At 38.8% G+C, this 24833-nt stretch overlaps 1 protein-coding gene across 12 annotated transcripts in view; it reads left to right on the top strand.

Moving 5' to 3' along the window:
• Positions 1–24833, top strand: part of VPS13B (vacuolar protein sorting 13 homolog B) — a 1017676-nt gene that overhangs the window by 93303 nt on the left and 899540 nt on the right. For all 12 annotated transcript variants that reach the window (XR_005211694.1, XR_005211695.1, XR_005211696.1 and 9 more), the window contains one exon: positions 4821–5086. Coding sequence is in view for 8 of the 12 variants with exons in the window: in XM_037803400.1 (XP_037659328.1) it covers positions 4821–5086 (266 nt within the window). In the remaining 4 variants the exon portion in view is untranslated. The remainder of the gene's footprint in view (positions 1–4820; positions 5087–24833) is intronic.

The following is a 24833-nucleotide window of genomic DNA, read 5'->3' on the forward strand; positions in this document are numbered from 1 at the left end:
GATGATTGGACTATACCCAGATTTTGGCTATTACAAATAAAGCTGTCATGGACATCTTGTACAAGTCTTTTATAGATTTGGGTAAATACCTAAGAGTGAAATTGTATGTTTTGTTTTTAAAGAAACTACCAGACCTTTTTTCTAAAGTCCTTGTACCATTATACTTTTCCATCACAGTGTAGGAGAGTTCCATTTGCTCTACAACCTTGCCAACATTTGGTGGTGTTACCTTTTTTTACTTTTCCAAATATATTTGGAAAAATTTTGGCCATCATTTCTTCAAATAATTTTTCAGTTCCTCTCTTCCTTTGTGCACTCCAGTTGTATTTATATTAGGCTGCTTGAAGTTGTTTGAAAGTTCGTGTTTTTCCTTTCATTTTCTGTTTCTGAGTAGTTTCTATTCCCATGTGTTCACATTCACTTTCTTTTTCTTTTGCTGTGTCTAATCTGCTATTAATCCCATCTAGTGTATATTTCATCTCAGACATTATATTTTTCTTTTCTAGAAGTTCAATTTGGGTCTTTTTAAAAAAATATTTATATATCTTCCATGTCTCTCTTTAATCTGTTCATGCTTTCTTAAACATGCACATTTTATTTATTTAGCTGTTTTAGTGTCCTTGTTTACTTATTCTATGATCTTTTCATTTTGGGTCTGTTTCTATTGATGGACTTTTTTTCCTCATTGTGATCATATTTTCCTGTTTTTTTGCATTCATGCTAATTTTTAATTGGAAATCAGTGTGAATTTTACCTTGTTGGGTGCTGGGTATTTTTGTATTACAGGAAGCAGCTAAGTTACTTCGAAACAGTTTGATCCATTTGAGGCTTGCTTTGAAGATTTGTTAGATGAAATCAGAGTAGCCATTAGCCTAGACCTAGTTGTTGTCCCACTATTGAGACAATTTTCTTTTTAAGTACTCTGCCTTGGCCCCTGAATTACGACGTTTTTTTCTTTTTGGCTGGTGGGAACACAAACTGATCCCACTTTGAAAAGTGATCAGTTCTAGCTAATGAGATGACTTTTTGGGGTGGGAGGTGGGAGCGGGGGGTTTGGGAGCAGGTCCAGGGAAAAACTGAAGAGGAGAGAATCAACTACATAAGAAACCAGGGAGGGGGCCAGAGGCTAAGAGGGTGGGAACTGTGGTCCTGGAAAAGGAGAGGGCAGGGCACTGAGGGGCCAGACAACAAAATTCAAAATAGTTTGGCCATAAAATATAAACATGCTATGTTCCTAGGGGGGAAGGGGGGGGTACAATGGGGAAGGAAGAGGCAGTTTGGGGAGGAGCTGTGGGAGTCCTACCCCTCCCTGCTGTGCATCCCATTCCTATCCGATCCATCCCTCTGTGTCTGTGTGAGTGCTTGTGGCTGTGTGGGCCTGTGTGCAGATCCTAGCCCCCTCCCAAACCCACCTCACCTCCACCGCCACCCTGAATTGCTGCCATTCCAGTTGCTGTTCTGTGTGAGTTCTGGGGATTGTTTCCTTTGCTCCTTTCTGGTGGTTCTTTTCACGGCCTTAGGTAGTTTCCTCACACTTAGGCTCTGATCAATACCCAGCTGAACACTCGAGGGGGGAGCCTCTGCAGATTTCAGGAATGCTGTTTCTGAGGAGCTCCCTTTTGTTTGGTACTTTGTCCTGAAAACTCCAGCCACCTTAGCCTCCCTGGATTCCCTACACTGTCCCCTCATCTAGGCTCTGTCTGGGTTCCCCATATCTTGGCCATGGCTTAGCAACTCATTCTAGACAGTAAGCTGGGGCATTTGTAGAGCTCATTTCCTTTGTTTCCCATCTCTGATGTCTATGCCTGAAAGCCATTATTTCATATATTTTGCCTTTTTTTGTTTTTTTGTTTCGGGTTAGAGGGTAAATCTGCTCTCTGTTACTCCATCTCAGCAAGAAGTAGAATTCTCTGAGTGTTTAAAAATATATAGGAATACAAAGGAAACTAATTATGCTAGAAAACAGTTATCAAATATTTAGGAAATTTTGGTATAGCCATTGTTTTATTCTGGTTAGCTAAAGCTGCTGATATGCAAAATACCAGAAATGGATTGGCTTCTATAAAGGGGATTTATTAGGTTACAAATTACAGTTCTGTGGCTGTAAAAGTGTCCAAACTAAGGCACGAACAAGAAGGTACCTTCACTGAGGAAAGGCTGATGGCATCCGGAACACCTCTGTCAGCTGGGAGGGCACGTGGCTGGCATTTGCTGGTCCTTTGCTCCCGGGTTCTGGTTTCAAAATGATCTTCTCCAAAATGTCTCTGGGCTTCTAATCTCTTAGCTTCTCTCTCTCAGCTACTGTGCATCTTTGCTTGTTCTCCCAGGACGTTTCTCTGTAAGCATCTGGGGTTCTCTCTTAGCTTCTCCTGGGCAAACTCTGGGTTTCATTTCTTAGTATCTCCAAATGTCTTTCTGTCTGCATCTCCCAGTGTCTTCAAGTGTCTGGGTCTGTGTTGACTCTTAGCTTCTCCTGGGGGCAAACTCTGAATTACATATCTTAGCTTCTTTCCCAAATGTCTCTCAGCATCTCTGAGCTCCTTCTCTCTGTGAGCAATCTTAAAGCACTCCAGTAAACTAATCACTGGCTGGGCCAAGGCCACACCTCTGTGGAAATGATCTAATCAAACGATCTCACCTGCAGTTTGGTGGTTCACATCTCCATGGCAACAACCTAATCAAAAGGTCCCACCCTAATCAAAAAACTAATCTGCCCCCATAAGATTGCATTAAAGAACATGGCTTTTGTGGGGGACATAATAGATTCAAACCAGCACAGCCATTTATGTGCTTTTATATTACACATTAAATAATGAGATATAGCAGGAGGTTTAATAGCTATAATATTTTCAAAGTAGTAATGAGTTTAAATGATATTTTAAGATAGCTTCACAAATGTTAGAGTCATAGATACTGCTAATTCAACTGTGGTTTGTTACCTACATTCATAATTAAATGAATGCTAAATTTTAGTAAAATAATATATGTTTTTCCATTGAAGCTCATGAAATTCCTGAAATCTGTCAAAGGGCCCAGGTTAAGATGGGCTGTTCCAAAGGAAAAGAGTATTCTAGGAAATTCTGACTAGATACTAGCTAAATGGTTTCTTTTCCAAGACCTAATTTATTCTTTTACAAGGCAGTGAGCAAATATTCAGAACTTAAAAATTATCTTCCATCAAAGTCCCTCTTATTTTTTGGTGAAGACAATATTAAGTAAAAATTAATATCACTGGATAGATTATAATTTATAGACCTCTCTTGGTGAAGTTTCTTTCTTTCTTTCTTTCTTTCTTTCTTTCTTTCCTTTCTTTCCTTTCTTTCCTTTCTTTCCTTTCTTTCCTTTCTTTCCTCTCTCTCTCCCTCTCGCCCTCTCAAACTATATATTTCTGTTTTAAAGGTACAGACAGAGAAAGGTCCAGAGTCCTGTTCTGTAGACAGCCTGGTCACTGTTTCTCTGGGTTAAGCTGCCCTGACTTCCTGTCTTATAACTAAGATGATAGTCCATGATGATATACAATTTTACATCATAATAGAGACAATTAATAACAAGCTTTATTTATTCTCTAATAGAAATTTAGATAATTTTATGGTTAAATAGCAAAATATAAAAATTATACAAAACAGTTTCTGGATTTGTAACTTTTATATGAAAGTGGCTAGTATCTGTTAGTATTATATTTTAGATACTTTACTTACTGTGTATCAAGCTTTTGTTATTCCCAGATGAAAAGAAGAATTGTCACATGGTATATGACAATCTGTTGCAACCTGCAAGTGTAGGATTTTCCTAGGGTCTCCTGGCATAAGGGTTAAAAAAGTTATGAAGGTTTTCTAGCCAGAAAGTTCTAGGATTATATTTGACTGAGCATGTTGTTTAGGGGAGTATGTATATTTATAGATTTATCATTGGAGAATAGATATGTTTGTTTCTGGTGGTCACTGTGTATCCCATGAATTAAAGAAAAATAGTGTTTTGCCTTTTTTTCTAAATTCTGTGATATACCTCTTTTCTTTGTATTGTTTAGAATAATGTTAAGAGACTTCGGTGGAGTTTGTCTTTACAAAGGTGGTGCTGTATGGTGGAATAAATTAAAAAGTGGTGGAATCTAAATCCTTAGTCTGACAATTTGAAATCAAATAAAATTTCTTTGCTATAATTTTCTCATTTGTGGAATAAGGAAGATCTCATTTTCTTTTTCTGACTACTAAAAGAGAATCATCACCACTATTATTTTTCTTAACTGCATGCACAAGTTATTTCAGTATAACATTTATTTTTATCCATTGGGAATATTCTTGTTTTGGCGGTGCATTTGGCCTAGGAACACTAGCCATTCAATTTCTCACTTGAGTGCATCAGGGAATCAACCTTTTTTTTGGCCCTTTCAAGCATTATATTTCTGAGAGAAGTCAGTTATTTCACATATTAGGCTTATTTTTTTGTAGGTAGGTTTTTTGTATTGTTTTAATAATAATTATTGAGTGAAATGTTAAAGAATAAATTTATTCTTTGTATTTATCAAATGCATTTAAAATTGTGTACACTTGATAAACTGCTTTCCACATAATATTAATCCTAAACAATGAAAAGAGAGCAACACAGTACAACATAAAACAAACAAACAAACAAACAAAAAAACTTGAAAGGGATAATGCCAAATGGTTGATTTCAAATAGTAACCACTGTATAATTTGTTTATACCTTATATGTAAAAAGAAGGATTTGGGAAGAATATTCTTATAGGATTTATATTCCTTCTTTTCTTTCATTAAATCCTCTAGCTTGATTTATTTAAAATGGTTTTGTTTGATTAATAGGTGCTGAAGATGAAACAAGAATAGATATGCAATATGCTGCTCAGTATAAAGCCCAAGAGTTGTATTCACAAGATGATGAGCAGCCACAGGGATGGGTATCGTGGGCCTGGTCATTTGTGCCTGCAATCGTGAGTTACGATGATGGCGAGGAAGACTACCTTGTGAGTGATCCTACATCAACCATGCATCAGCAAAGGGCACAGACTGTGAAGGATCCTATAATTTCTATAGGATTTTACTGCACAAAGGCAACTGTGACTTTCAAGGTAGGTTTCCTTTCTCTTGCTATTCATATCTCTTTCAACTTTAATGCTTAAATTTTGATTGATAGGGAGGATCTCGTTTAATAAATGTTTGTTTTGTACTCAGTAGGTGTAGGAGAGAGTCTAGCAGTCCTTTACTTCATGGAATTATATGACTCCCCCGCCATCTGAAATCTTAGAATTTTATCCCCTCCTATCTTAAGGCCTTTTCGGCTTTTCTATTTTTGAACTTCATGAACAGTTTACCCGAATTACTTTGGATCATTCAATTGGTATACAAACATGCTTTAATATTCCCATTACAAAAGAAATTTCTATCAAAAATCTCTTTTGACTTCATGTTCATCTCCAGAAACTAGTTCATCTCTGTGCTCTTCATTTTTGTACTCGTCTTCATAACAATAGTCCTTTAAAAAAAGTTGTCTATATACTATTTCTCTCTTTCCTCACTTCTAATTCATTCTTCAAAACATGATTTCTTGAGAGGAGAGGAGCTAAGATGGTGGCATAGAGAGGAGTGGAAGCCAGTTAGTCCCCCCTGGCAATGACAGAAAAATTAGTAAGTAACCTGGAATAACTGCGGGGAGACAAACGTGACTGTCCACTTATCATACACCAACCTGAATTGGGAGGAATGCCCAAGATTTCAGCATAAAATCTGTAAGTAAAAACTGTGGACCTGCACTGAGAACCAAGAGCCCCTCCCTCACGGAAGCCTCACGGTGGTAGAGACCAGAATTCTCTGAACAAGCGAGTATACCTCAGCCCAGCTCCAACTGGGGTTTTAATATTAACCACTCAATACAGACTGCGAATCACCAACAAGCAGACAGAGGCTTTTGGTGACGACTGACCTTGGGAGAGTCAGGGGGCATATCTGTCTCAGGACGGGGAGCCCAGAGGTTCAGGTGCTATCTCTGGCCGACGGGTGAATCTGGGAGCTTTCTGTCCCTTTCTCTCTCTGTCAACCTGGGCAGCTCAGTGGAGAAAGTCTCAGCCATTTTCAGCTCTCAGTGCTTTGCAGTAAAGAAAGCCTCAGCTGTTTTAAAATCACAGCTCTCTGAGGCAGACAAGGGTGGAGATAGCAGAGTTGGAGAAACAAAGAATCTATTTATAAGCAAATGACCTCTCTCAAGGGGGCATAGCTTTCCAAGAAGAAAAAGGAGGGGCCCAGCTCTACTACCTGCCTTGCATTCAGAACCAGACCCCAGAGCCTGGGGGAGGAGAGCAGCAGGCCACACCCCCTTACACCAGCCCGTCACAGGCTGACAGGTGCCACCTGCTGGGCAGAAAAGCACAGGGTGTGTCAATCCTCTAAGGCACAGAATCAGGGAAACCGGATACGGAATATTTCCTCTTTCTGTGACTTGAGCTTGTTTTCATCTGGGAAAACCTTATTGGGGTGGCCTAAGAGGTCAGATGCCTAGACAATAGAAAACTACAACCTACACTAAGAAAAACGAAGTTATGGCCCAGTCAAAGGAACAAATTTACACTTCAGCTGAGATACAGGAATTTAAACAACTAATGCTAAATCAATTCAAAAAGTTTAGAGAAGATATGGCAAAAGAGATAAAGGCTATAAAGAAAACACTGGGCATACATAAGGCAGAAATCAAAAGTTCAAAAAAACAACTGGCAGAACCTGTGGAAATGAAAGGCACAACACAAGAGACGAAAGACCCAATGGAAACATACAACAGCAGATCTCAAGAGGCAGAAGAAAAGTACTCAGGAACTGGAGAATAAAACACCTGAAAGCCTACAGGCAAAGGAGCAGATGGAGAAAAGAATGGAAAAATATGAGCAATGTCTCTGGAAACTTAAGAACGAAACAAAATACAAGAATGTATGTGTCATTGGTGTTCCAGAAGGAGAAGAGAAGAGAAAAGGGGCAGAAGCAATAATAGAGGAAATAATCAGTGAAAATTTCCCGTCTGTTATGAAAGACATAATATTACAAATCCAAGAAGCGCAGTGTACTCCAAACAGAATAGATCTGAATAGGCCTATGCCAAGACACTTAATAATCAGATTATCAAATGTCAAAGACAAAGAGAGAATCCTGAAAGCAGCAAGAGAAAAGTGATCCATCACACACAAAGGAAGCTTAATAAGACTATGTACGGATCTCTCAGCAGAAACCATGGAGGCAAGAAGGAAGTGGTGTGATATATATAAGATACTGAAAGAGAAAAACTGCCCACCAAGAATCCTATATCCAGCAAAGCTGTCCTTCAAATATGAGGGAGAGCTCAAAATATTTTCCAACAAACAGACAATGAGAGACTTTGTGAACAAGACACCCGCCCTACAAGAAATATTAAAGGGAGCACTACAGAGTGATAGGAGAAGACAGAAGTGAGAGGTTTGGAACACAATTTTGGGAGATGGTAGCACAGCAATTTAAGTACACTGAACAAAGATAGCTATGAATATGGTTGAGAGGAGGGTTGGGAGCATGTGGGACACCAGAAGAAAGGAGGAAAGGTAAAGACTGGGGACTGTGTAACTCGGTGAAACATAGAGTGTTCAACAATTGTGATAAAATGTAAATATGTTCTTTCACGAGTGAGAACAAGTGAATGTCAACCTTGCAAGATGTTAAAAATGGGGAGGCATTGGGGGAGGGATGCAATCAGTGTAAACTAGAGACTATAATTAGCAGAATCATTGTATTATGCTCCCTTTAATGTAACAAAGGCAATAGATATACCAAGGTAAATGCAGATAAGAGGCGGGGATAGGGGAGGGTGCGAGGCACTTGACATTGGTGGTGTTGTCTGACTCTTTATTCTACTTTGATTTAAGGTTATCTTTCCTTTTGCTGCTTCCTTGCTGCCATTTTTTTTTTCCCCTTTCTTTTTTCTTTTTCTTTTGCCTCTCTACCTTCTTTGACTCTTCCTCCTGCTTTGTGGAAGAAATGTAGAAGCCCTTATATAGATAGTGGTGAGGGTGGTGAACACATAAATATGTGATTATATAGGGAACCATCAATTGTTTACTTAGGATGGAATGTATGGCATGTGAACAGAACCATCTTAAAAAAAAAATGGGTTGATGACAAAACCTTGAGAGCAATATACTGAGTGAAATAAGCCAGACACATAAGACAAATATTGCAGGGTCTCACTGATAGGAACTAATTATAATATGTAAACTCATAGACATGAAATATAAGTTACCAAGATATAGAACGAGGCTAAAAAATGGGGAGTGGTTGCTTAATATGAGCAGAATGTTCAGCTAGGATGAGCTTAAACATTTGGAAATGAACAGAGGTGATGGTAAGCACATTGTGAGAATAACTAACAGGGCTGAATGGTGTGTGAATGAGGTGGAAAGGGGAAGCTTAGAGTCATGTATATCACCAGAAGGAAAGTTGGAGGTCAAAAGATGGGAATGTATAAAACTGAATCCTATGGTGGGCAATGTCCATGATTAACTATACAAATATTAGAAATCTCTTCCATGAACCAGAGCAAATGTATGATTATACAACTAGAAGTTAATAATAGAGGGACATATAGGGAAAAAATATATACCTATTGCAAATTATATACTACAGTCAGTAGTATTTCAACGTTCTTTCATAAACAGTAACAAATGTACTGTACCAATACTATGAATCAACGATTGAGGGGGATTGGTTAGGGATATGGGAGGATTTGAGTTTCCTTTTCTCTTTTCTTTTTTTTTTTTTTTTTCACTTCTTTGTCTTTATTTCTTGTCTGGAGTAATGAAAAAGTTCTAAAAATTGAATGAAAATTAATTGTGGTGATGGATACACAGCTGTATGAGGGTACTGGGGGCAATTGATTGTACACTTTGAATCTTTGTATAATTGTATGGTATGTGAAAACAATCTCAATAAAAATTAAAATTAAAAAAAAAAAAGTAATTTCATGCCAAGGTTCTCTTCTAATTGTACTAAAACAATTTTTTTTTGTTGTGGTAAGATATTTTTGTATGCATGTGTATATGTGTGTATGTGTATATAACAAAATTTGCCATTTTAACCACTTTTAACTGTATAATTCAATTTTTTTTATTAAATTCAGTTTTATTGAAATACATTCACACACCATACAATCATCCATGATATACAATCCACTGTCCACAGTATGATAACATAGTTATGCGTTCTTCACCACAATCTATCTCTGAACATTTTCCTTACATCAGAAAGAACCAGAACAAGAATAAAAAATAAAAGTGAAAAGAAACACCCAAATCATCCCCCCATCCCACCCTGTTTGTCCTTTAGTTTTTATCCCCATTCCTCCACTCATCCATACACTAGATAAAGGGGGTGTGATCCACAAGGTCTTCACAATCACACTGTCACCCCTTGTAATCTACATTATTGTATAATTGTCTAATTGTCTTCAGGAGTCCAGACTGCCAGGTTGGAGTTTGGTAGTTTCAGCTATTTACTTAAAGCTATTCCAATACATTAAAGCCTAAGAGATGTTATCTATATAGTGCATAAGAATGTCCACCAGAGTGACCTCTCGACTCCATTTGGAATCTCTCAGCCACTGAAACCATTTTGTCTCATTTTGCATCCCCCTTTTGGTCAAGAAGATACTCTCAGTCCCACGATGCCGGGTCCACATTCATTCCCGGAAGTCATACTCTGTGTTGCCAGGGAGATTTACACCCCTGGGAGTTGGGTCCCACGGAGGGGGGAGGGCAGCGAGTTCACCTGTCGAGATGGCTCAGTTAGAGAGAGAGAGGGCCACATCTGAGCAACAAAGAGGTACTCAGGGGGAGACTCTTAGGCACCATTACATACAACTTTAGACTCTCCTTTGTGGTAATGAGCTTCATAAGGGCAAGTCCCATGCTCGAGGGCTCAGCACATCAAACCGCCGGTCCCAATGTTTGTGACAACATACGGTAGGGGATCAGCATCTCAAAGTTTAGAGATAGGCCTTACAATTCAGGGATAGAGTTAACTGCTGTAAGAGCTTACAATCTAGGGACTGTTAAAATTATTGTGTCCACGTTAGGCTATGTTCTAAGATTCAATTCTGAGTTTATACATTGTAGTTAGTTCATATTGGTGAGGCATCATCCCTCTCACCATGTTTTCTCCAACACTTTTACTCCTATATATATATTTTCCTACAATTTTATAGAGTTATATTCACATACCATACATTTATCCACAGTGTACAATCAGTTGTTCATGGTATCATCATAAAGTTGTACATTTATCACCACAATCAGCATTTGAAAATACTGATTACTACAAGAAAATTTTTTTTTTTTTTTTTTAGCAATAAGAAAAAATGATAAAAAGAAAAATAACATGTCATACAATACAATATAGTACTAAGGACAGGAAATAACACCACTACCAAGAATCCCATATTACTCCCCTATATCCCCTTCTCATATACATTTTGCGTTGGCGTATTGCCTTTGTTACATTTAATGGAGGTATATTACAATGTTACTGTTGACCATAAACTCCAGTTTGCTTTGATTATGTTTTTTCCTGTATACCATCCCTTTTTCAAATTTCTACATGGTTGACATTCATTTGCTTTCCCACATGCAAAAACATTTTTATATTTGTATATTTAGTAACAGTCATTGGCCACTCCAGTTTTTGCCGCGTTATACAGTCCCAGTCTTTATCATCTATCTTTAACTCTGGTGTCATACATTCTCCTATCCCACCTCTTTCAGCTTTACTCACAGACATCTTTGTTCAGTGTACTTACAATACCGTGCTACCATCACACAGTATTATGCTATCTATTTCTGGATCTATGCAATCAATCCTAAACATTCTGTACTCCTTCAGCATCAGATGGCTGATCTCTGCCCTCTTTCTATCCCTTGGTTGCCTGTGTTGTCAGCTTTTAACTCCCAAAGTTTGTTCATTAATGTCTGTTCATATTAGTGAGACCATACAGAATCTGTCCTTTTGTTTCTGGCTAACTTCACTCAACATAATGTCCTCAAGGTTCATCCACATTATTACATGATCCATGTCTTTGTTCTGTCTTACAGCTGCATAATATTCCATCATGTGTATATACCACAGTTTGTTTATCCACTCGTCCTTTGATGGACATTTGGGCTGTTTCCATCTCTTGGCAATTGTGAATAATGCTGCAATAAACATTGGTTTACAAATGTCTGTTTGTGTCTTAAGTTTCAGTTCCTCTGAGTATATACCCAGCAATGGAATAGCTGGGTCATATGGCAAATCTATATTTAGCTTCCTGAGGAACCTCCATACTGTCTTCCAGAGTGGCTGTACCAATCTACATTCCCACCAACAATGAATAAGTGTGCCTCTTTCTCCACATCCTCTCCAGCACTTGTCATTTTCTGTTTTTTGGATAATGGCCATTCTGGTAGGTGTGAGATGATATCTCATTGTGGTTTTGATTTGCATTTCCTTAATAGCCAGTGAAGTTGAGCATTTTTTCATATGCTTTTGAGCCATTTGTATTTCCTCTTCAGAAAAATGTCTGTTCATGTCTTTTGCCCATTTTTTAATTGGATTGTTTGTCTTTCTGGTATTGAGATGCAGGATTCCTTTATATATTCGGGATATTAAACCCTTATCTGATATGTGGTTTCCAAATATCATCTCCCATTGTGTAGGTTGCCTTTTGACTTTTCTGACAAAGTCCTTTGATGTACAAAAGTGTTTAATTTTGAGGAGATCCCATTTGTCTATTTGTTCTTTGGTTGCTCGTGCCTTGGGTGTGAGGTCTAAGAAACCACCTCCTTTCACAACATCTTTAAGATATTGCCCTACATTTTCTTCTAAGAGTTTTATGGTCTTGGTGCTAATGTTTAGGTCTTTGATCCACTTTGAATTAATTTTGGTATAAGGTGTGAGATGGACATCCTCTTTCATTCTTTTGGAAATGGATATCCAGTTCTCCAAACACCATTTATTGAACAGGCTGCTCTTTCCCAGTTGCTTTGGCTTCACTGCCTTATCAAAGATCAGTTGTCCATAGATGTGAGGGTCTACTTCTGAACACTCAATTCGATTCCATTGATCAGTATATCTGTCCTTATGCCAGTACCATGCTGTTTTGAGCACTGTAGCTTTGTAATATGCTTCAAAGTCAGGTAGTGTGAGACCTCCCACTTCACTCCTCTTTCTCAAGACATTTTTGGCTATTCGGGGCACCTTACCCTTCCAAATAAATTTAGTTATTGGTTTTTCTATTTCTGTAAAGTAAGTTGTTGGGATTTGAATTGGTATTGCATTGAATCTGTAAATCAGTTTAGGTAAAATTGCCATCTTAACTATATTTAGTCTTCCAATCCATGAACATGGTATGTTCTTCCATTTTTTCAGGTCTTGTTCAATTTCTTTTAGCAGTTTCTTATAGTTTTCTATGTAAAGGTCTTTTGTGTCCTTGGTTAAGTTTATTCCTAAATACTTGATTCTTTTGGTTGCTATTGTAAATGGGATTTTTTTCTTGATTTCTTCCTCTTGTTGCACATTACTTGTGTATAGGAACACTACAGATTTTTGCGTGTTGATCTTGTAGCCTGCTACTTTGCTGTATTCATTGACTAGTTCTAGTAGCTTTGGTGTAGATTTTTCTGGATTTCCTACATATAGAATCATGTCATCTGCAAATAGTGAAAGTTTTACTTCTTCCTCTCCAATTTGAATGCCCTTTTTTTTTTTTTTTTTTTTTTTTTTTTTTATCATCATTTTATTGAGATATATTCACATACCATGCAGTCATACAAAACAAATTGTACTTTCGATTGTTTACAGTACCATTACATAGTTGTACATTCATCACCTAAATCAATCCCTGACACCTTCATTAGCACACACACAAAAATAACAAGAATAATAATTAGAGTGAAAAAGAGCAATTGAAGTAAAAAAGAACACTGGGTACCTTTGTCTGTTTGTTTCCTTCCCCTACTTTTCTACACATCCATCCATAAACTAGACAAAGTGGTGTTTGGTCCTTATGGCTTTCCCAATCCCATTGTCACCCCTCATAAGCTACATTTTTATACAACTGTCTTCGAGATTCATGGGTTCTGGGTTGTAGTTTGATAGTTTCAGGTATCCACCACCAGCTACCCCAATTCTTTAGAACCTAAAAAGGGTTGTCTAAAGTGTGCATAAGAGTGCCCACCAGAGTGACCTCTCGGCTCCTTTTGGAATCTCTCTGCCACTGAAGCTTATTTCATTTCCTTTCACATCCCCCTTTTGGTCAAGAAGATGTTCTCCGTCCCACGGTGCCAGGTCTACATTCCTCCCTGGGAGTCATATTCCACGTTGCCAGGGAGATTCACTTCCCTGGGTGTCTGATCCCACGTAGGGGGGAGGGCAGTGATTTCACCTTTCAAGTTGGCTTAGCCAGAGAGAGAGGGCCACATCTGAGCAACAAAGAGGCATTCAGGAGGAGACTCTTAGGCACAAATACAGGGAGGCCTAGCCTCTCCTTTGCAGCAACCGTCTTCCCAAGGGTAAAACTTATGGTAGAGGGCTCAACCCATCAAACCACCAGTCCCCTATGTCTGTGGTCATGTTAGCAACCTTGGAGGTGGGGTAGGCGAATACCCCTGCATTCTCCACAGGCTCCTCAAGGGGGCACTACATCTTTTTTTTTTTTTTTTTTTTTTCCCCTTGTTTGTCTTTTTTATTTTTTTTTTTTTTTTTTTTTTTTTTTTTTAACTTTCCCTTCTTTTTTCAAATCACCTGTATGAAAAAAAAAGTTAAAAAGAAAACAAACATACAATAAAAGAGCATTTCAAAGAGACCATAGCAAGGGAGTAAGAAAAAGACAACTAACCTAAGATAACTGCTTAACTTCCAACATGTTCCTACTTTACCCCAAGAAAGTTACATAATATAGCAACATTTCAGTGAACTTGTTCCTACTACAACCATCAGAAATTAACAGACCATAGTCATTTCTGGGCATCCCCAGAACGTTAAATAGCTTATCTGTTCTTCCTGGATTATTGTTCCCCCTTCCTTAATTGCTCTCTACTGCTAGTTCCCCTACATTCTACATTATAAACCATTTGTTTTACATTTTTCAAAGTTCACATTAGTGGTAGCATATAATATTTCTCTTTTTGTGCCTGGCTTATTTCGCTCAGCATTATGTCTTCAAGGTTCATCCATGTTGTCATATGTTTCACCAGATCGTTCCTTCTTACTGCCGCGTAGTATTCCATCGTGTGTATATACCACATTTTATTTATCCACTCATCTGTTGAAGGACATTTGGGTTGTTTCCATCTCTTGGCAATTGTGAATAATGCTGCTATGAACATTGGCGTGCAGATATCTGTTCGTGTCACTGCTTTCCGATCTTCCGGGTATATACCGAGGAGTGCAATCGCTGGATCGAATGGTAGCTCTATATCTAGTTTTCTAAGGAACTGCCAGACTGACTTCCAGAGTGGCTGAACCATTATACAGTCCCACCAACAATGAATAAGAGTTCCAATTTCTCCACATCCCCTCCAGCATTTGTAGTTTCCTGTTTGTTTAATGGCAGCCATTCTAACCGGTGTTAGATGGTATCTCATTGTGGTCTTAATTTGCATCTCTCTAATAGCTAGTGAAGCTGAACATTTTTTCATGTGTTTCTTGGTCATTTGTATTTCCTCTTCAGAGAACTGTCTTTTCATATCTTTTGCCCATTTTATAATTGGGCTGTCTGTACTATTGTCATTGAGTTGTAGGATTTCTTTGTATATGCAAGATATCAGTCTTTTGTCAGATACATGGTTTCCAAAAATTTTTTCCCATTGAGTTGGCTGCCTCTTTACCTTTTTGAGAAATTCCTTTGAGGTGCAGAAACTTCTAAGCTTGAGGAGTTCCCATTTATCTATTTTCTCTTTTGTTGCTTGTGCTTTGGGTGTAAAGTCTAGGAAGTGGCCTCCTAATACAAGGTCTTGAAGATGTTTTCCTACAACATCTTCTAGGAGTTTTATGGTACTTTCTTTTATATTGAGATCTTTGGTCCATTTTGAGTTAATTTTTGTGTAGGGGGTGAGGTAGGGGTCCTCTTTCATTCTTTTGGATATGGATATCCAACTCTCCCAGCCCCATTTGTTGAAAAGACCATTATGGCTCAGTTCGGTGACTTTGGGGGCCTTATCAAAGATCAGTCGGCCATAGATCTGAGGGTCTATCTCTGAATTCTCAATTCGATTCCATTGATCTATATGTCTATCTTTGTGCCAGTACCATGCTGTCTTGGCAACTGTGGCTTTATAATAAGCTTCAAAGTCAGGGAGTGTAAGTCCTCCCACTTCGTTTTTCTTTTTTAGAGTGTCTTTAGCAATTCGAGGCATCTTCCCTTTCCAAATAAATTTGATAACTAGCTTTTCCAAGTCTGCAAAGTAGGTTGTTGGAATTTTGATTGGGATTGCATTGAATCTGTAGATGAGTTTGGGTAGTAATTGACATCTTAATGACATTTAGCCTTCCTATCCATGAACATGGAATATTTTTCCATCTTTTTAGGTCCCCTTCTATTTCTTTTAGTAGAGTTATGTAGTTTTCTTTGTATAGGTCTTTTACATCTTGGTTAAGTTGATTCCTAGGTACTTGATTTTTTTAGTTGCTATTGAAAATGGTATCTTTTTCTTGAGTGTCTCTTCAGTTTGTTCATTTCTAGCATATAGAAACATTACTGACTTATGTGCATTAATCTTGTATCCCGCTACTTTGCTAAATTTGTTTATTAGCTCTAGTAGGTGTATCGTTGATTTCTCAGGGTTTTCTAGGTATAAGATCATATCATCTGCAAACAATGACAGTTTTACTTCTTCTTTTCCAATTTGGATGCCTTTTATTTCTTTGTCTTGCCGGATTGCCCTGGCTAGCACTTCCAGCACAATGTTGAATAACAGTGGTGACAGCGGGCATCCTTGTCTTGTTCCTGATCTTAGAGGGAAGGCTTTCAGTCTCTCACCATTGAGTACTATGCTGGCTGTGGGTTTTTCATATATGCTCTTTATCATGTTGAGGAAGTTTCCTTCAATTCCTACCTTTTGAAGTGTTTTTATCAAAAAGGGATGTTGGATTTTGTCAAATGCTTTTTCAGCATCTATTGAGATGATCAATTGATTTTTCCCTTTCGAGTTTTTAATGTGTTGTAATACATTGATTGTTTTTCTGATGTTGAACCATCCTTGCATGCCTGGAATGAACCCCACTTGGTCATGGTGTATGATTTTTTTAATGTGTCTTTGGATTCGATTTGCAAGTATTTTGTTGAGGATTTTTGCATCTATATTCATTAGGGAGATTGGCCGGTAGTTTTCCTTTTTTGTAGCATCTTTGCCTGGTTTTGGTATTAGATTGATGTTAGCTTCATAAAATGAGTTAGGTAGTGTTCCATTTTTTTCAATGTTTTGAAAGAGTTTGAGTAAGATTGGTGTCAGTTCTTTCTGGAAAGTTTGGTAGAATTCCCCTGTGAAGCCATCTGGCCCTGGGCATTTATTTGTGGGAAGATTTTTGATGACTGATTGGATCTCTTTGCTTGTGATGGGTTGGTTGAGGTCTTCTATTTCTTCTCTGGTCAGTCTAGGTTGTTCATATGTTTCCAGGAAATTGTCCATTTCTTCTACATTATCCAGTTTGTTGCCATACAGTTGTTCATAATATCCTCTTATAATTTTTTTAATTTCTTCAGGATCTGCAGTTATGTCACCTTTTTCATTCATTATTTTGTTTATATGGGTCTTCTCTCTTTTTGATTTTGTCAGTCTAGCTAGGGGCTTGTCAATCTTGTTGATCTTCTCAAAGAACCAACTTTTGGTGATATTTATCCTTTCTATTGTTTTTTTGTTCTCTATGTCATTTATTTCTGCTTTAATCCTTGTTATTTCTTTTCTTCTACTTGGTTTAGGATTGGTTTGCTGTTCATTTTCTAGCTTCTTCAGTTGATCCATTAGTTCTTTGATTTTGGCTCTTTCTTCCTTTTTAATATATGCGTTTAGTGCTATAAATTTCCCCCTTAGCACTGCTTTTGCTGCATCCCATAGGTTTTGGTATGTTGTGTTCTCATTGTCATTCGTCTCTATATATTTAGCAATTTCTCTTGCTATTTCTTCTTTAACCCACTGATTGTTTAGGAGTGTGTTGTTTAACCTCCAGGTATTTGTGAATTTTCTAAGTCTCTGATGGTTATTGACTTCTAATTGTATTCCATTGTGGTCAGAGAATGTGCTTTGAATGATTTCAATCTTTTTAAATTTATTGAGGCTTGTTTTATGTCCCAGCATATGATCTATTCTGGAGAAAGTTCCGTGAGCACTAGAAAAGTATGTGTATCCTGGTGATTTGGGATGTAATGTCCTGTAGATGTCTGTTAAATCTAATTCATTTATCAGATTGTTTAGGTTTTCAATTTCCTTATTGGTCTTCTGTCTGGTTGATCTATCTATAGGAGAGAGTGATGTGTTGAAGTCTCCCACAATTATTGTGGAAACATCAATTGCTTCCTTTAGTTTTGCCAATGTTTCTCTCATGTATTTTGTGGCACCTTGATTGGGTGCATAGACATTTACGATTGTTATTTCTTCTTGCTGAATTGCCCCTTTTATTAGTATGTAGTGGCCTTCTTTGTCTCTCAAAACATCCCTGCATTTGAAGTCTATTTTATCTGAGATTAATATTGCTACACCTGCTTTCTTTTGGCTGTAGCTTGCATGAAATATTTTTTTCCATCCTTTCACTTTCAATTTCTTTGTGTCCCTGTGTCTAAGATGAGTCTCTTGTATGCAACATATTGATGGTTCATTTTTTTTGATCCATTCTGCGAATCTATATCTTTTAATTGGGGAGTTTAATCCATTTACATTCAACGTTAAAACCGTGAAGGCATTTCTTGAATCGGCCATCTTATCCTTTGGATTATGTTTGCCATATTTTTCCCTCTCTCTATTAATATCCTTTATTGTACCCATACCGAATCTCTTTAGTACTGAACCTTTCTCCAAGTCTCTCTGTCCTGTCTTTGTTTCTCTGTCTGTAGGGCTCCCTTTAGTATCTCCAGTAGGGCAGGTCTCTTGTTAGCAAATTCTCTCAGCATTTCTTTGTCTGTGAAAAATTTAAGCTCTCCCTCAAATTTGAAGGAGAGCTTTGCTGGATAAAGTATTCTTGGCTGGAAATTCCTCTCTCTCAGAATTTTAAATATATCGTGCCATTGCCTTCTCGCCTCCATGGTGGCTGCTGAGTAGTCACTACTTAGTCTTATGCTGTTTCCTTTGTATGTGGTGAATTGCTTTTCTCTTGCTGCTTTCAGAACTTGCTCCTTCTCTTCTATGTTTGACAGTGTGATCAGTATATGTCTCGGAGTGGGTTTTTTTGGATTTATTCTATTTGGAGTTCGCTGAGCATTTATGATTTGTGTATTTATGTTGTTTAGAAGATTTGGGAAGTTTTCCCCAACAATTTCTTTGAATACTCTTCCTAGACCTTTACCCTTTTCTTCCCCTTCTGGGACACCAATGAGTCTTATATTCGGACGCTTCATATTATCTATCATATCCCTGAGGTCCATTTCGAGTTTTTCAATTTTTTTCCCCATTCTTTCTTTTATGCTTTCATTTTCCATTCTGTCATCTTCCAGGTCACTGATTCGTTGTTCAACTTCCTCTAGTCTTGTACTATGAGTGTCCAGAATCTTTTTAATTTGGTCAACAGTTTCTTTAATTTCCATAAGATCATCCATTTTTTTATTTAGTCTTGCAATGTCTTCTTTATGCTCTTCTAGGGTCTTCTTGATTTCCTTCATATCCCGTACTAGGGTCTCATTGTTCATCTTTAGTTCTTTGAGTAGCTGCTCTAGGTGTGTCTCTTCTGGTCTTTTGATTTGGGTGCTTGGGCTTGGGTTATCCATATCGTCTGGTTTTTTTCATATGCTTTATAATTTTCTGTTGTTTTTGGCCTCGTGGCATTTGCTGTCCTTGATAGGGTTCTTTTAGGGTTTGTAGACCAGTTGAAGTCCTTATCTCTAATTTATCAGATCTACAGCTTCGTGGAGTACACTTTCTCTAACTAACCAGCAGGTGGCGTCCACGAGCCACCTGTTCTCCACAAGCCAGATCTCCCCTGCTTAGCCTTTTTGGTGAGTGGGGGAGTGAGTCTTGTGGGGCCCAATTGGTGTCCCAAGCTTGCGTGTGTAGTTGGTGTTGCCTGCCCTGTATGTGGGGCGTGTTTCTGGGCAGTCGGGGAGGGGGGGTGGCCCTAACAATCAAATCTCCCTGATGATCCTAGAGTTTTAAAGCTACTGCAATAGTCTAATCCTTCAGTTCAGTCCTGCCACAGTTTGTCTCTGCCACTGACCCACAAGTCTTTGGTATTGGCGTATGGCTCCTGAGACTTGCAAGTGGGCCCCTCTTCCAGGCTGTGCACCCCGGGTCCTCTGTTGAGGGATGACTGTGCTATGTCACAGGTGAGTGCCGTCCCCCCAGGGCAGTTCTGGGCTGCTGGGCTGTGTTGGGAGGCTCCCAGTCTGCTCAAATGATGGCTGAATGGGGCTCTGTTAATTCACACTGCTCCCCCTTCCCAGCTCTGGGACATTCAGCTGAGGTTGCAGGGAAGGCTAATGTCCACGCCCAGTTTTGTGGTGTGTGCCTGTTATTTGAAGCACTTCCGTCACACTGGGTTGTCTGGGGCAGCTCTGGGCTATGGGGCTGGCGATGGGCAGGAGTGTTTCCTGTCCACCAGGATGGTGGCTGTGAGCGGACACCCCCCTTTTCTTGGGAAGTTGTGTTGTTTAGTGAATTTTCTCAGCCACTGGATTATTGCCTTTTGTCTCAGAGCTCTCTTATTTCTGCTCTTGACTTGACGTGCCCAAATTTCAATTCTTTGAAGCTTTCTGTATTGAGCTTCTTAGAGTAATTGTTTTAGAAAAAGCAAAAAGGATTTAAAAAAAAAAAAAAAAAAAAAAAAAAAAAAAAAAAAAAAAAAAAACGGCCCTCCTCAGAGATCTAATGGGTTATTGAAATGCTAATAGACAAAGCAACCAGGGCCATTAAGGAAAGGTGCCCTGGGCAGAGAGATCAGCCTTGCTTCGGGATTTGCATATGCGCCTCAAGGCCTGATCTCCGCCCTTCCCCTTTCTGTGTTCACCAGAACTCCAAAAATCCTCTGCTTTTACTTTGGAGCTTCTCGTGTTGTTTTCCTTCTATGCCCGTCTCCTCTCTGCTGGGCTGGCTGCTCTCAGAGTCTCTGGTGTCTGGCCTCAGTCTATCTATGGTTGGAGTTTGAATCAGTAGAATGAGTTTCCGATGAGAGCAGCCACTGCAATTCTCCCTTCTCCTTCCTGGAGCTGACAGCCCCTCCTCCCCCGGGACTGAGCCTGGCAGGGAGGGGCGCGGGTCCCCTGGCCGCAAAAACTTACAGATTTCGCTGATCTCAGCAGTTCCACGTTTTCATGAGTGTTGTATGAAGTATGCCCAAAGACAGATTGCTCTGTGGTGTCCAGTCCACGCAGTTCCTGGCTTTTTACCTACTTTCCTGGAGGAGTAACTAAAACATACAGCTCACCAGTCTGCCATCTTGCCCCGCCGCCACCCTATTCTTTCGGACCATGAGCGCTGAGCACTCCCACCGCCCCTGCGTCCCCAAGATCTCCCCTCTTGAATGCCTTTTATTTCTTTTTCTTGCCTAATTGCTCTAGCTAGAACTTCCAGCACAATGTTGAATAGCAATGGTGATAGTGGGCATCCCTGTCTTGTTCCTGATCTTAGAGGAAAAGCTTTCAGTCTCTCCCCATTGAGTGTGATGTTAGCTGTGGGTTTTTCATATATTGCCTTTATCATATTGAAAAAGTTCCCTTCTATTCCTATCTTTTGAAGTGTTTTCATCAGGAAAGGATGTTGAATTTTGTCAAATGCCTTTTCTGCATCAATCGAGATGATCATGTGGTTCTTCTGCTTTGATTTATTGATGTGGTGTATTACATTAATTGATTTTCTTGTGTTGAAGCAGTCTTGCATACCTGGAATAAATCCCACCTGGTCGTGGTGTATAATTCTTTTAACGTGCTGCTGGATTCGATTTGCGAGTATTTTGTTGAGGATTTTTGCGTCTTTATTCATTAAAGAAATTGGTCTATAATTTTCTTTTTTTGTAGTATCTTTGCCTGGTTTTGGTATTAGGGTGATAATGGCTTCATAGAAAGAGTTAGGTAGCTTTCCCTCTACTTCAATTTTTTTGAAGAGATTGAGCAGGATTGGTACTAATTCGTTCTTGAATGCTTGGTAGAATTCACATGTGAAACCATCTGGTTCTGGGCTTTTCCTTTTTGGGAGCTTTTTGATGACTGACTCAATCTCTTTACTTGTGATTGGTTTGTTGAGGTCATCTGTTTCTTCTTGAGTTAATGTTGGTTGTTTATGCTTCTCTAGGAAGTTGTCCATTTCATCTAAGTTTTCTAGTTTATTAGCATATAGTTGCTCGTAGTATCTTCTCATTATCTCTTTAATTTCTGCAGGGTCGGTAGTTATATTTCCTTTCCCATTTCTGATTGCATTTATTTGCATCTGCTCTCTCTTTTTTTTTTGTTAGCCTAGCCAGTGGTCCATCAATTTTATTGATTTTCTCAAAGAACCTACTTCTGGTTTTGTTGATTCTCTCTATTGTTTTCCTGTTTTCAATTGCATTTATTTCTGCTCTAATCTTTGTTATTTCTTCTCTTCTGCTTGCTTTGGGGTTAGTTTGCTGTTCTTTCTCTAATTCCTCCAGGTGAGCAGTTAACTCTTTAATTTTTGCTCTCTCTTCTCTTTTAATATAGGCATTTAGGGCAATAAATTTCCCTCTCAGCACCGCCTTTGCTGCATCCCATAAGTTTTGATAAGTTGTGTTTTCGTTGTCATTTGCCTCAGGTATTTACTAATTTCTCTTGTAATTTCTTCCTTTACCCACTGGTTTTCTAAGAGGGTGTTGTTTAGCTTTCATATGTTTGTGAATTTTATGACCTTCTGCCTTTTATTTATTTCCAACTTCATTCCATTGTGGTCTGAGAAAGTGTTATGTATAATATCAATATTTTTAAATTTGTTGAGGCTTGCTTTGTGACCCAACATGTGGTCTATCCTAGAGAATGTTCCATGAGCACTTGAGAAAAAAGTGTATCCTGCTGTTGTTGGATGTAGTGTTCTATAAATGTCCGTCAAGTCTAGTTCATTTATCATACAATTCAACATCTCTGTTTCTTTAGTGATCCTCTGTCTAGATGTTCTATCCATTGATGAGAGTGGTGTATTGAAGTCTCCAACTATTATTGTAGAGGTATCTATTTCTCCTTTCAGTGATCGCAGTGTTTGCCTCATGAATTTCGGGGCATTCTGGTTTGGTGCATAAATATTTATGACTGTTATGTTTTCTTGATGAATTGACCCTTTTATTAATATATAGTGTCCTTCTTTGTCTCTTTTAATTGTTTTGCTTTTGAAGTCTAACTTGTCTGATATTAATATAGCTACTCCCGCTTTTTTCTGGTTGTTGTTTACATGAAATATCTTTTTCCAACCTTTCACTTTCAGTCTATGTTTGTCCTTGTGTCTAAAGTGAGTTTCTTGTAGACAGCATATAGATGGGTCCTATTTTTTAATCCATTCTGCCAGTCTGTGTCTTTTTATTGGGGAGTTTAATCCATTTACATTTAGTGTTATTACTGTAAGGGCAGTACTTTCTACTACCATTTTGTTTTTTGGAATTTATATGTCATATCTTATTTTTTCCTCTCCTTTTACCTTTCCTGATAATCTTCATTTGTGCGCTCTTCTCCAACTCTCTCTCTCCTGTCTTTTCCTATCAGCCTGTAGCACTCTCTTTAGTATTTCTTGTAGTGCCGGTCTCTTATTCACAAACTCTCTCAGTGTCTGTTTGTCTGAAAATGTTTTAATCTCTCCCTCATTTTTGAAGGAAAGTTTTGCTGGATATAGAATTCTTGGTTGGCAGTTTTTCTCTTTCAGTATCTTAAATATATCATGCCACTGTCTTCTTGCCTCCATGGTTTCTGCAGAGAAATCTGTACGTAGTCTTATTGACTTTCCCTTGTATGTGATGGATTGCTTTTCTCTTGCTACTTTCAGAATCCTCTCTTTGTCTTTGACATTGGACAATCTGACCAGTAAGTGTCGTGGAGTAGGTCTATTGGGATCTATTCTATTTGGGGTATGTTGTACTTCTTGAATCTCTAATTTTCTGTCTTTTATAAGAGTTGGGAAATTTTCAGTGAATATGTCTTCTATTACTCTTTCTGCCCCTTTTCCCCTCTCTTCTCCTTCTGGGATACCCATAACACGTATATTTGTGCGTTTCATGTTGTCACTCCGCTCCCTAAGACCCTGCTCACATTTTTCCATTTTTTTCACCATCTGTTCTTTTGTGTGTATGAATTCGAATGACCTGTCTTCCAGTTCACTGATCCTTTCTTCTGCCTGTTGAAATCTACTGTTGTGTCCCTCCATTGTGTTTTTCATCTCCTCCATTGTGGCCTTCATTCCCATGAGTTCTGCCATTTGTTTTTTTAAGTTTATGAATTCTTCTTTATGTTCAGCCAGTGTCTTCTTTATATCCTTCTGCTCTTTTGCTATATCTTCCTTCATTTCATCAAATTTATTTAGCATTAGTTGCCTCCACTCCTGTGTCTCAGCTGAACTATTAGTTTGTTCCTTTGGCTGGTCCATGTTTTCGTGTTTCCTGGTATGGCTTGTTATCTTAAGTTGTTTAGGCATCTGGTTCTCTTGATTAGTTTATTTTTTAGCTTGTTTTCTGTCTTTTACCTAGTGGTTTTCTTGTTGGTTGGCTTTGTTTCCTGGCCTCTGTTATTCAGTTCAACTTATTCTAGACCTCTAACTTAGGTTCTATTTAGTTGATCAGAATTTTTCCCCTCTTGTTTTTTCTGTTTCTTGCTCTGCCTCTATGTAACCTTTTTGTGAGTGGGTCTCCTCAGATATGGTCGACCCTAGTCAGATTTTCCCAGTCTAGTGAGGCCCAGGTCTCATTGGGAGGGTATGGAGTTTTCCTGAGAATGAGACCCTCCTATGAGGCCTTTAGAATTGGTGCTTTTCCTCTCCTGTCCAGCAGGTGGCGCTGGCCAGCCCGCAGCTCCCCACCAGTGTAAGGAGGTATGGAGCCTTTAGTTCTCCTGGTGACTCTGATCCTGTCAGGGGCGTGGCTGGCTGAAGCCGGAATCTGAATTCCAGCCCCTGGGGTCTGAATTCCCAGAAGGAGGACTGCCAGTTGAGCTGGGCCTCCCTCCACTCTCCCAATCCTCAGAACTCCAGTTGTGTCTCAGGGGCACTATTCCCTTCTCCTCTCTCCTCTTTGAGGCCTCTCCAGGTAGATTCCTTGGTCAGCCTGAGTTGCCAGTTAAAGACGGGGGTAGAGGCCTTCAGTAGTGAATACGGAATTCAAAGACACTGTGGGTACTCTGTCTCCTCTCAAGCCCAGCCTAGTCCCTCAACCTGGGCTTTTCGATAGAGAATAACCACATATATTACTTTTAGATTAAAAAAAAAAAAATAGAAAAGAAATCAAGAAAAAGAAAAAAGGAAAAAAAAAAGAAAAAAGAGTCTCTTTTAAATGTCTTTCCCCAGCCTGGAAGTTTTGTCAGTGTCAGAATAGAGCATTTAAAGGTATGCTTTGGGCTATTGTCTGATAATTACTCTCCAACTGCTTCAGTTCCACCCCTGCCGGCGGCTATTGAAATGCAAAAAGATAAGGGATCAGTGAGAAGCCAGAAGGGAG

The sequence above is a fragment of the Choloepus didactylus genome, chromosome 14 (genome assembly GCF_015220235.1).
Source record: "Choloepus didactylus isolate mChoDid1 chromosome 14, mChoDid1.pri, whole genome shotgun sequence".
Taxonomy (NCBI): Eukaryota; Metazoa; Chordata; class Mammalia; order Pilosa; family Megalonychidae; genus Choloepus; species Choloepus didactylus.